The sequence below is a fragment of the Phocoena phocoena genome, chromosome 3, assembly GCF_963924675.1.
Source record: "Phocoena phocoena chromosome 3, mPhoPho1.1, whole genome shotgun sequence".
Taxonomy (NCBI): Eukaryota; Metazoa; Chordata; class Mammalia; order Artiodactyla; family Phocoenidae; genus Phocoena; species Phocoena phocoena.
Genome location: NC_089221.1, coordinates 145,442,792 through 145,455,641, shown reverse-complemented (window position 1 = coordinate 145,455,641; position 12,850 = coordinate 145,442,792). Strand labels below are relative to the sequence as shown.

Here is a 12,850-nt window from a genome sequence, read left to right as displayed (position 1 = left end):
GTGTAGGCAGATTTCTTTAGCGTTGTCCCAGTAAATCACAGCCCCATTACTCTGCAGTTTATAGAGACCTCAGCGGATCAGCTCGTAATAAATGGGAATGCAACTTGCAGGGGTCACAGTACCAAAGCTGCCTTTGGGTCATTTGGTGTTTTTAAATTAGGGCTTTGTGCCTCTCCCAGAGCCCGAGCCGCCTTCAGAAATGATTAACAGCGGGGCTGGGTGCGTCCGCCAAACAGCAAGCAGCCGTGAAGTCATCCAAGTTAATAGCAGACGGGAGCCGGTGTGATTCATAAATAACCACATGGATTAGAGACTAAATGGTACTGATAAAAGTGTGAGGAAGCGCTTCTAGCCCCTTCTTACTCAGGGAGGTGAGAAGCTTCCACGAACACTCTTTAGGGGACTGGGTACCCTCATCCTGCTGTCCTGGCTGTCTAAGCTTCAGTGAAAGCTTTCACACTGCCATTCAGGGAGACCAGGGATGGGGGGGGGTGGTGCTGGCACGTGGGTGTTAGAAATGCATAACCTCAGGCCCCACCCCAGACCCACTGAATCAGACTCTCTGGGAATGGGCCTCAGAAATCTGCATGTGTATTAGCCCTGATGCTCAGTTAGCTTGAGAGGCCCTGCTCATTATTAAGTGTAATGAAGCTCACATCTATATTTCAGCCAAAGACCCAGGGCAAGCTAACATCAGTGAAAAGGAAAACAGAAGAGCAGATTCATAAGTTACTATCCTGCTTACGCTTTCACAGTCAACGTTAATCACCCCCTTTGTTTAACTAGGGCTCCCTTCACAGCCCAGGGGACGGTGCCCAGCAGCCACTAAGGAAACCTTTGAGTTTCTACGAATGTCACTCCTTGCATTTCACGGGCCAGCCCCAAAGTGAGTCAGCAGTTTGGGGATTTTTTTTGTATGCAGTGGATGACTAATCCTTCCATGGAGGGTATAACCCACGAATTGTGGATTTGCTCATGTTGTTACTTGAGCAGCAGGGCCGTGTTCCTTCCATTTTTTTCAAAAACCTGTTCTCCAGGCACTTATTGAAAGCTCAGTGTGTGCCACCACCCTGCAAGTGAGCATAGCTCCCAGCTATTACACCGCAGGGTGGAGAGAGCCATGATTAAAGCCAAGCAGGTTGCCTGGCCCCTCGGACACACTGTCGGATAATGCACTCAGGTGCACACAAGAACAACACCCACATATGTGTGTGGGTAATGCCACACCCTTTCCCATAAAGATGAGTGTCCGGCTCCGGGGAGTCTCCCCAGGAGCTGAGTGCCCCCTTCCCTTTGTCTTCTGAGCTGGGATTGACAACATTTCTCAATCTCCCTAAAATCTCTTTAGGTGAATATGAAGGGAACCAGTTTCTTGATCTGTACCAGGCATTGTTCAAGACCTTTTACAAATATTAATAAGGTTAACCATTTAGTACTTAGAAAATGCCAGGCTCTACGTGGACTAATGCACCCACAACTGAAGGTACCTTCTGTGGCAAATCTTTTTACTTTCTTTCATTCCCATTTTATGATAGGAAACCAAGGCACAGAGAGGGTAAGTAACTTTCCCCATAGTCACACAGCTGGTAAGTGACAGAGTCAGGGTTTGAATGCAAGCAGCCCAGCTCCAGAACTTCTGGTCTCAACCATAGTTCTTCACATTATTTCTGAAACCCCAGTGCCTTCACTAGATTGCTCTCTGTCTCCATGTTTCAGGTGCAAAAATGGAGGCCAGGAAAAGGAAAGTAACTCACCCAACGTCCCACAGCTGAAAGGGGCTGATTTCTGATTCCATCCCAAGTCCGTCTGATTCATCTTTGTCTTTCCCTAACCCTCTACTCCCAACATCCCTGCTGCTGATCTGGGCACGGAAACATCAGTGTACGTGACATGAAGGAGAGGTCCCCTCCTGCTGCTGGCAGTGGGGCTCCGCGTGCTCAGAGGCATGGCTGGGCCAGCCTGGGACGCCAAGAGAGTGTACTGAGTTCAGAGCTGTTACTGGGGGTTAACTTTCTGACCTGTGCTTCTGCTTCAGAACCCTCCATGGCAACGACATCTCCAGCGTTCCCGAAGGCTCCTTCAATGACCTGACCTCTCTTTCCCATCTGTAAGTAGCCCTGTTTCTCCCCCACGTGCATCTCCTCAAAACAGAAAAGATTATAATGCCAGAGATAATACTATCAGTGCTGCCACCTCAGTATGGTTTTTTCCATATGAATAGAGTGTGTTTTATTTACAAAAATGTACCCACATTGTGCACATTGTGTGTTCTCTGCTTCGGATGCCTTCAAAGACATAATCAATTATGTAAACAATGTAAATATTTAATAAGAACGAACATAAAACTCTTACTATGTGCTCAACACTTTAGATGAATTATCTCATATATTTCTTACAGCAGTAAGGCATTTTTATCTCCTTATTAGACGTGATGAAACTGAAGTTAAGAAAGGCTGAAGAACTGGTCCAAGGGTTGCACAGCTAGTAGGTGGCAGAGGCCTGGTTCAAATCCACGTTTGCCTTGACGCCAAAGCACATATTCTTTCTACACTTGGCATCAGGTAGTCCCCTCCCATTTTACACAGGGGAGACTGAGGCCCATAAATACTAGGTATTACATACCTCTGCCGGTGAAAATGCTTGAGTTTGTATACCTGCTGTCTGTATATTTAATTATTTTTGTATTGTGCACATATCATATACAACACTGATATATTATGTATGCATATCATAAAACATTCAAAAAATAGAAATGTTAAAGGCTATGGTTAAAAATCAGCAGAAGTTTTCGTATTTTCTGCCTCAAACAGCACTTTGGAGGTGTCTTCACTGGATGATACCATTTCCCTCCCCTGCACTTGTAAGCTGAGTGGTGCCTGGGAGGAGAACCTTCCTTCTAGTGTCTTAGGCTTTGTGGCCGGCCCGACATAAGACAGCTTAACAGGAGAAAAGCATACACATGTATTTAATATTTTTATGTGTATGTGGGAGTCTTCAAAAGGAGAATGAAAACCCAAAGAAGCCATGGGGCCCCAAAGCTTATATACCATTTTTACACAAAGAATGATGAAGCATGGGGCTCTGACACGACAGAGGAGCTTGGACTGGGGGCGGTAAATCATGGGACCGGGACTAGGAAATCACGCAGAAACTGATGGAAGATCAGCGTTATTTTAGTAGGTTGGTTTGTACAGATCCATTTTGGTATCAACGCCCTTCTCTTCCTGGCCCGGGGAGGGTACCTTTCTCATAGGAAATATGACCTGCTTTTAGCTAGAAGCAGCATCCGCTGTTTCTCAAGTGCCTTCACCTCAAAATAGTCGATAGACAAGGCAGCATATTTGGGGGTGGCATGCTCTGAGCTCCTGCAGTGGTCTGAAGCTGCTTCCTAGGTTGCCGGGTATCAAAACCTTCTCTGCAGAGTACATCCTCCAGTGCAGCCTTTAGTGGGGCAAGAGAGCCAGAAAATCAATGGCCAGAGGTCCAGGGAGCCTCCTGGAGGGGCTGAGATTGGGAGTGAGTTGAGGATGGAATCTTACCAGGGTAGGTGAGAGCAAAGCCTGAGGGATGGGAGGGGCTTGGGTGGGGTTGAAACATCTGCAGGGATTGGAGGTACAGTCTGGAGTTACTGACTTCACCCCAGTGAAGTCTCTGCTGGTCCTCCTGTCAGACACCCCCAATCTAGCCAAAGTCTGAAAATCCTGCTTTTCCAGAGGACCAAGACCACGGGGCCTATGGGCCAAGCTGGGCGGGGGAGCCTGACTTCCTGCTCTGCCTCGTAGGGCACTGGGAACCAACCCACTCCACTGCGACTGTAGCCTGCGTTGGCTCTCGGAGTGGGTGAAGGCCGGGTACAAGGAGCCTGGCATCGCCCGCTGCAGTAGCCCCGAGCCCATGGCTGACCGACTCCTACTCACCACCCCCACCCACCGCTTCCAGTGCAAAGGTAGGTGCTGACTCACCCCTCTGCCCCTCCCTGCCCCCTGCAGGGTCTGCTGTGTCTCCAGCAGCCTGTCAGAGCTAGGCATCTCAACAGGTGTGACTTCTAAAATCGATGCTGAAACTGATGTGGACCTGCATCTAAGGGTCCACTTGTCATTCGCTCCCCTAAGTCCCTGTGCTATCATTTCTACATATTCCTTGTTGACCTCTTACTCTACATATTTTTGCGTAGTTGAGAAAATCTTGAACCTGCATTTTTTTTTTTTTTTTGCGGTACACGGGCCTCTCCCTGTTGTGGTCTCTCCTGCTGCGGAGCACAGGCTCCGGACGCGCAGGCTCAGCGGCCATGGCTCACGGGCCCAGCCGCTCCGCGGCATGTGGGATCCTCCCGGACCGGGGCACGAACCCGCGTCCCCTGCATCGGCAGGCGGACTCTCAACCACTGCGCCACCAGGGAAGTCCTAACCTGCATTTTTTACCCAACCATCTTAGAGCATAAGCGTTTTACTACAGCACATTTTGGGCACATGAGATTTTGATTTGACTGCATGAATATTATGATAAACTACTACTGGGTTCTTATTATGTGGCAGGCATTATGTTAGGCACTTTTTTATGTATTATTTCATTTAATTCTCATTTTCCATGGAGTCGTTTATTTAATTCCCCAGCACCTCTGTGGAGTCTACTTTATTAGTATTCTTACTTTTAAAAATGAGGAAACCGAGGCTTACTGAGGTTAGATGACTTCTCAAGATCACACAGTTAAGAGAATTCCAGGTCTTTCTGATTCCAGAGTGCATGGTCTCAACCACCAAGCTGTAACACTCCATCATAACTTCTTTAACCAGTTCCTGGTTTTGAACTTTCAGAGTATTTCCAATTTTTTTCTGACCACGGCTGCGTAAATGTCTTTCTCTATTTAAAATTATGTCCTTAAATAAGATTCAGAGAACAGAAATTACTGAGCCATGGTATATGGTCATTGCCAAGGTTTTCACACTTAACGCCAAATTGATTTCCAGAAAGGGTTGTAACCAATTTTCACTCCCAGGAGCATCGTTTGAGTGCATTTTTCATCAGACCCTTGCATTCTTTTATCTCATTTTGCAATCATTGCTAATTCAATAGGTAAAATATTATATCCCCTCATATTTTGTTTTTGATTATTGGGGGAACTATTTTTTTTCCCCAAAATTTACTTTCCGTTTGTACTACACACTTGCCTGTTAATGTCCCTTGCTCATCACCTAAGGCCTCAATGTTTATTCTGATTTACAGGTACACTTTACCTTTAAAACTTCATTGTGTCCCTGGAACACATAGCCTCCCTGGAACAGATGATGTCTCTGTTCTTCGGTGAAGCCAGAGTTGAGCCAGCTGGCATTGGTTCTCAATCAGCCCATTCTGTTCACCCCACCCACAAATGGTCAGACTCACCCTGCGGTCAATCTCAACCCAATCTCCAAACTGATGACTGTTATCCTGGGATCATTTAAAGTCCTGACATGAAATAGGGCCTGATTATCCAGGGCTTTGTCAACGCTGGCTGCAGCGGTAGCACAGCCCGTTACAAAGCTCTATGTAGGGACGTGGCCTCCCTCCCTCCAGCCCTGATGGCCGAGGAGAGCAGGACACAGTTGAAACGGTAATCCCTCATCAGCATCGTTGCTGTGTCTTCCGGGCCCATTTCTTACTTCTTCCTGCTGACTCAAGGGTTCTACAAGGGGAACTTCCTATGTGATGTGTGCCTTTGGCCCAGGCACTGTGCCCTTCTTAGCCCTGCACAGACTATGAGGTGGGGTGTTTGGGGAAGGAAAAATGAGAGGTCCAAATGGAGCCTGGGCCCAGAGCTCCCCGAACATAAAGAGATACACAAGGGGTTTCTAATTATGGTGCATTGTTTACAGATTAGCACCAGAATCAGATCAGGCTAATTACAGTAATTGATTTGACTGAGAAGTGCTTCTGAATGATGTCCCGCTGTGATTTTTTTTCTCTCTGGATGATGGCTGAATTAATGGGACTGTAGCTGGACTGGATGTGCTGGCTGCGGAGGGCCAGCTGCCCTCTGGACAGAGATGGGAGGGGCTGGTAGCTGACTGAGGGAGGGGCCAGAGCAGAGGAGGAGGGAGGTGTGACAGTGAGCCTACTTGGGGACCTGCCACCAACACTCTGGTTTTGCTGTCCAGGGCCAGTGGACATCAACATTGTGGCCAAGTGCAATGCCTGCCTTTCCAGCCCGTGCAAGAACAACGGGACATGTAGCCAGGATCCCGTGGAGCAGTACCGCTGCGCCTGCCCCTTTGGCTACAAGGTATGACAGGAGGCCCCGCCCCCTACCATCCACGGCCCAGGGAGGGGCACTGTTCACTGCCGACCCTCCCTACTCCAAGGACAGTGGATAAGTCCACTTTACAGGTCACTCCAAAACAGCATTTGCCAGCAACTCTCCCGTTCTCCCCAGCACTGCTGGGGGCTGCCCAGTTGTATCACATTCACACCCATCATAGAGGACCCCATATAGTCTCGACAGTGATGCAGTGAGATAAGGAGGAAATGTAATATTTGTATTTTCTTTCTTGAACATGGGGAAATTAAGTCTCTGAGAGTTAAAGTACCTCCAAGTAGAGGCATCCCTTGAACCCACCACACTGACCTCCCTCCAGGGTGATTCCCAGGTCCTCCCCCCACCTCCCTTCCCTGTCCTCAAGACAGCCAGCCCTGGAAGCACTGGTGCCAGCTTGAGGAGGATACAGGGATGGAGGATTAAAAGGCCAGCCTTCACGGTTGACAGGCTCAGATCAGCCAACAAGGGCTGGGATAGAGATCCCAGTTCTCCTGTCCTCCCCAGAAATCCAGGCTAATTCCAGAATAACCCTTCCCTCCTTTCTTCTCACCCAGCAGCATCTAGAACACATTATCCTGCCTCCATATTAACATCTGTAAAGTATGGATGATGTGTCAAGCACTCTGCTTGGCATTTTAGTCATCTTTTCCCCTGTGAGGGAGGACTTACTGATTCCCATTTTACAGATGTGGAAACTGAGCCACAGACTGTTGAAAGGGCTTGACTTACTGGCCCAAGCTTGTAAGCAGTAGGGTTGGGTTAAGACCCAGGGCTACATGATTCCAAAGCCCCCCCCACCACTTTCGCCTGGAGGTTTCCTGAGTAGCTGAACCCCTCACTGCACCTCACTGGGGTCAGCAAAGCCGTGACTGGGTCCTCTTCCCCAGGACCCTCCTGGCTTCCCAGATTCCAGCCATCCCAGGGCACCCATCTGAAGGCACTAGGCACGTCGAGAATTTCAAGACAGTCCCCAGCCTGTCTGATGCACCCACCTGGTAAAGCTGAGCAGAAGGGAGCTGGCATCCCCGGGTGTCCTGTCCCCAGGGGGATTTATGTGTATAGTGACAAGCTCGAGGGGCAGACTGCCGCTGGGGAACAGGGCTCCCTGGTGGCTTTCTCAGCTGTAGCTGTGCTCCCAATAGACAGTGTCAGAGTGCCACCTATGGGCCTGAGCCTGAGACAAGAGAGCCAAAGGCTTCCTATGAGGCCGGTCAGACAGCCTTCCTGCCCCGGGCAGCCAACCCCAGGCCTCACACCCACAGGAGTCCCAGACCCACGCCCCTCCACACACACACACACACACACACATACACGTACACACGTACACACGCACGCATGTGCACACACGTGAACTACTTAGCAAGAACCAAAGACCTGAAAAAGTCTTTTAATTACCCACATTCAGCTATGTCTCAGAGCCCCATGATCAGCATGGTCATTCTCTGAATAGCTCTTAATTATGGAGCTACCATTACCTGCCAGGTGCCTTATATGAGTGTGATTTCTAATCATTCCTTAACTCCGTGGGGGTAGGCATCATTATTCCCATTTTACAGATGATGAAAAGTCTCAGAACTAGTAATTTCCTCAAGGCACGTAGCAGTAGCCGGACTAACACGTGCATTCAGACCGGCCTAACTGCAGAGGCCGTGTTTTGAGAGAGGCAGAATAAGTGCCCAGCATAGCATCGCGGTTCCCGGCGCTGGCTTTGGACTGGATGTCGGGTTCAGCTGTGCCTGTTCCACTTACCGCTGTGCAATCGTGGGTGCAGCACCTCACTTTCCAAGTCTGCCTTCCCTCTGTTAGAATGCGGGTAATAACAACCATACCAATCTTGCAGGGGTGTTACGAACATTATACGCAATATAAAACTTAGCGTGAGGCCTGGAACAGAAAATGTGCTCCGTAAATGCCTGGAACAGAAAATGCGCTCCGTAAATGACAGTGAGAATGAGCCTCGCAGTTTCCATCTACGCATGGACTTTCTGAAAGAGATCCCACGTGGCTCTGGTTTAGGATACAACCAGACCCCAACCCGAACTGCATTCTCCGTGTCCCCTCCGAGAAACCTCTGACGGGCCCTTTGCTGGTGACGGGGCTCGAAGAGGAAGCAGACAGACGCGGGCCTGCCTTCAGATTGCTGGAGACAGGGCCTGAGGCTCGGCGTGGAGAAAGTGAGAAGGCGGCACTACTCGGCAGGGCCCTCCGCCCCTCACGGGCACTGGCGGCGGCAGCAGAGCGGGGAAGAGGATTTTCTCAGGCAGATGGCGAGCAGGTGGTGTGGCTGGACTCCCGCGATCACCCCCGCCCGGCACGGCGCCCACGCCGAGCCCACAGCCCAGAAACAAACGCAGCAGATGCCTCCCTGCCGCCACCAGACCCCCCGGGTCCTCCCGAGGACCGCGGGCCAAGGCTCGGGTGCAGCACTGATCCACGGGTCCCAGGGGAGAAGCTGGACGCAGAGGACCAGTGCTCCCTGGGACACTGGGTCTTGACGTCCACAGTCTCTGTCTCAGCCTCCCTGCACAGTGCCTTTGCCCTCGCAGTTCCTTCTGCCCACACGCTCTTCCCCACCTACACACGCTCAGACGTCCCCTTCAGCGGGGCCTGCTCCAAAGGAATCCCACTCCACCCAAAACTCTGTCTCACAGGAGATCTCAATCTGGCCTAACATCAGGATCACCTGCAGAACTTGAGAGTAAATGCCAACACCTGGGCCCACGTCCAGACCAATCAAAGCTGACTCTCTGGGGGGGCTGTCACTTTACAGGGCCAAGGTCTGTGGGCCACACTTCAGCCGTAGTCCACCCTACAAGTTGTGGATTACCGTTAAGCCTCAGTGAGGCTAGTAATAATATCATCTACTGGTATTTATAGAATGCCTACTATGTGCTAAATGTGTTATGTAATATTAAGCACTTCCTTATTGAAAGATCTAGTTTAATTCTGGTAAGAGCTCTATGAGGTAGGCTTGTAGAAGTTAAAAGGCTTATTATACAAGATCAAGGTCAGGCAACCAGGAAGAGGTGAAGCTGGAATAGGAAACCAGGTCTTCCTGGCTCCAAAGCCCCTGCTCTCGGCCTACAGGGTAGGATGGCGAAAAGCGGGTGAAGTCTGGGAAGTAGTGAAGCTGGGGCCCAGACTCCTGAGTTCAACATTCCTCCCCTCCTCACTGTGGAGTGACCAAAGGCAAGGGCTCCCTCGGGCTTTCTCTGGGTCACACAGCAGACTTGTCCCAGGGAGGGCCTCCATCTCCCTGACCTCATCCCAAAGGACGCTGGGAACCCACAGGGGTCTCTTCGTCATGGCAGCCACAGAAAGCCTCCCTAACCACACGCTTCTCTCTCTCCTGCTCCTCAGGGAAAAGACTGCACTGTGCCCATCAACACCTGCCTCCAGAACCCCTGTCTGCACGGAGGCACCTGCCACCTGAGCGAGAGCCACAGCGATGGGTTCAGGTAACAGCTCACCCTTGGGCCCTCCCTCCTCAGTCTTCATGGTCAGGCTCTTGGGGCAGGCTGAGGGAGCACAGCTATGTGCCTCCCGTGTGTGCCCACACTCTGCCCAGCCCTTTATGTGAATGACTCCAAGGCTCTTCACTCCCTATAAGGCAGCTACTACTATCCCTCTTGTATAGATAAGGGAGTCGAGGCATCAAAGGGATAAATCGTTTGTCCGCAGTTACACAGTGAGCGTTGGTACAGGAATCTGAATTCAGGTAGTCCATCTCAGAGCCAGGAGGAGGGAAGCCACAGTTGCTGGCTAAAGTCAGGGTAGGATGGGATAATGGCTCAAAGACCTGCCAGCCTGGTAATTCCACCACTCTTTTCTGTGTTAAAAAAAAACAATAATAATAGGTGACATTGATTACATGCTCATTATGTGCCAGGCAGGGAATCTAAGCCTCATTTAAATCCTCACGAGGACCCTATCCGGTACAAGTAGGTAGTATCCCCATTTAACAGATGAGGAAACTGAGGCACAGAATTGATTGGCTCTAGGTCCCATATCCTGACACTCATTCCTGAGTCTCCAAGCCTCACCTCTTTCCTCCCTGGCATTAAGAGCTCAGGAAGAAAAGGGGTAGAAGGCACTTAAGGTTCTTCTCACCCCTGTCCTTGGAGCGGGCCTTCTGCCGCTCTGCCAAACCTCAGGCCCCTCCCTGCTTCCCACCCTCCCAGCTGTGTGCACATGTCCAGTTTCCCGGGCCCTACCCTGGCAAAGCAGACCAGTGGCAATTGGCCCGTTTGGCACCCCCAGTGAGCCAGCGGGTCAGGCGGTAAAGGGGGGGCATCTGGTGGCAAGCTGTGTACGGAGGTCTTAGTGCTCAGGTTGCAAACAATTAATTATCAAAAGCCCTCTGACCAGGGTTGCTGCGTGTTCTGCGAAGGACATCAGGTTTTGGGCTCTGGGTTCTCCCCAGGGAACCCAGCCGCCCACGTGTCCATCTGTCAAGCCAGCCCCATCAGAATCAACTCTTAAAATGTGAAATGCAAGGCAGAGTTCGTCTTCCTGCCTGGAGCAGGCCAAACAACACACTCTCACCCATTGAGAGCCCCGGGGGGTGGGGGGAGAAACTACCCAGAAATCTCACGGTGGTGGCCACCTGGCCTCAGCCAGGAATCACGCCTCCAGGACTGAAAGCCTGGCTCTGCCCCCGCCCCCTGTGCCCCCTCACCGCCACCCCCGAGCCCAGGGACCCGCCTCGGCAAGGGACAGGAGCGCCCCCTGCAGGCGACTGTGTTGCTCCCCTCTCTGCAGGTGAGCGGAAGGACCCGTCTCCACCCTCCGTTGTTGAGGATTTCAAAGGAACTGGGAGTATTTTTAGGACTTAATTTTCGAGGAAAATGGCCCAGACCCACAGGATTAGGAAAATGGGGTGGAGGGTGCGGGCAATGTGGCCCACACCCCTGGGATGGTATAGCTCGTGTGGGATCCTCAAGCAGCAGGAAAGCATTGCCCCTCAGGGCAGCACCTGGCAGGCTGGCAAAGGGAGAGCCACCTGTTCGGATGGAGGCTTTGCTCCCTTGTCCCTCCTCTGTCTGTTTCCTAGAGCTGCCATAACAAAGTACTGCAGGCTGGGGGGCTTGGAACCAGAGAATGGATTCTCTCACAGCTCTGGAAGTCAGAAGCCCAGACTGAAGGTGTCAGCAGGGCCGTGCTCCCTCTGAAACCGGCAAGGGAGGATTCTTCCTCGCCCCTTCCTGGCTTCTGGTGGCTGCTGGTAGTTTCCGGCATTGCTTGGCCTGCAGCTGCATCACTCCGGTGTCTGCCTTCAGCTGCACGTGGCCTTCTCCCTGTGTCTGTCTCCACACGGCCGTCTTCTTATAAGGACACCAGTCATATAGGATTAGGGGCCCACCCCACTCCGGTGAATGTGGTCTTCAGTTAACTTAATGACAGCTGCAGTGACTGTTTCCCAATTAGGTCACATTCTCAAGTACTGGGTGGTGGGGGGAGGTTAAGATTTCAACATATCTTTTCGAGGGGACACAATTCAATCCATGACACCTCTTACTGGTCAGAATTCTGGAAGCATCACCTACCTCTTCATACAGATGCTTCTCCAGTCTTGACACATTGTCCCTCTGCTCAAAAGAGAGCTGTCCCTACAGCTCACACATTGCTCTTGAGATATCCTTGATAGCTCCACCTCCCCCACCGCCCCTACCTCCAGTAAGGTTTCCAGCGAGGACAGGAAAAAACTTTAGCCTCTTTCCCACCCTCTGTCCAGTCCAGGAGCAACCCCTGCTCTCCTGACCAGTCACTCTCACCCCACGTTTATGCAGTCCTAAGGCTCCGGGGAGAGTCAGAGTAACTCATTTGAGGAAAATAGGCAACACTGTGGGTTAAGATCTTTGGAAAACTACCCACTGTCTGGCTCTGAAGAAATGACCTTTTTCGTGAATGGCCAGGGTCCCTAAGAGAAACAAAAAGGACTTAGAGTCATTTTGCTCCAGCTCCAGAGCTCAGGCCCGAGGACCCTTCCCCCCGCCTTTTGTAGAGAATGTGACCCAGTTTTCAGGTCACAGAGGGAAGGAGGTTATTTAGGATTCTAGGACCACAAAAATCCACTTCCTATTAGTTTAGTGTCGTTGTTTAGCTAAACGCCCAAGTCAGAGCAGTGTCTGAAATGGAGAGAGGCCTCGAATTCCAGGTCTGAGGCTGGAACACACGTTCGTGGATGGGGGTGTATGTCCCTGGTCCCTGACGAGGGGGGATGGGCCACAGAGAGAGTGAGATTCCCTGCAGCGCTTCTTTAATCAAACGCTCAGCTCCCACCTGCATCCTCCCAGCGCCCCCTCGCCCCTTGTCAGCTGCCCAGAACCGACTTCATCAGTGCTGACTGACTTTGCATGTCTAATCCTGGGGAAGTGGCCAAGGTCGGGCAGAGGACGGGGGTTGAGGTTTTTATCCAAGAGGTTTAACACTCCAGAGACAGGTTAAGGAAATGCATCATACTGATCAATGGCGTGTTAAGCCAGGCTCACCAGGAAGTGTTGGCAGGAGAGGGGCCCTCCCACCCTTCCCTCAGCCCCCAGAAGCTGGAGGGGGCTC

At 51.2% G+C, this 12,850-nt stretch overlaps 1 protein-coding gene across 3 annotated transcripts in view; it reads left to right on the top strand.

Annotated features, from left to right (window-relative positions):
- SLIT3 (slit guidance ligand 3) overlaps positions 1-12,850 on the top strand; it is a 611,339-nt gene that overhangs the window by 552,770 nt on the left and 45,719 nt on the right. For 2 of the 3 annotated variants that reach the window (XM_065875016.1, XM_065875017.1), the window contains 4 exons: positions 2,036-2,107; positions 3,783-3,946; positions 6,135-6,259; positions 9,653-9,750. In XM_065875016.1, coding sequence (XP_065731088.1) covers positions 2,036-2,107; positions 3,783-3,946; positions 6,135-6,259; positions 9,653-9,750 — 459 coding nt within the window. Of the gene's footprint in view, positions 1-2,035; positions 2,108-3,782; positions 3,947-6,086; positions 6,260-9,652; positions 9,751-12,850 lie in introns of all 3 variants that reach the window. The other variant, XM_065875015.1, reaches the window with a different exon arrangement.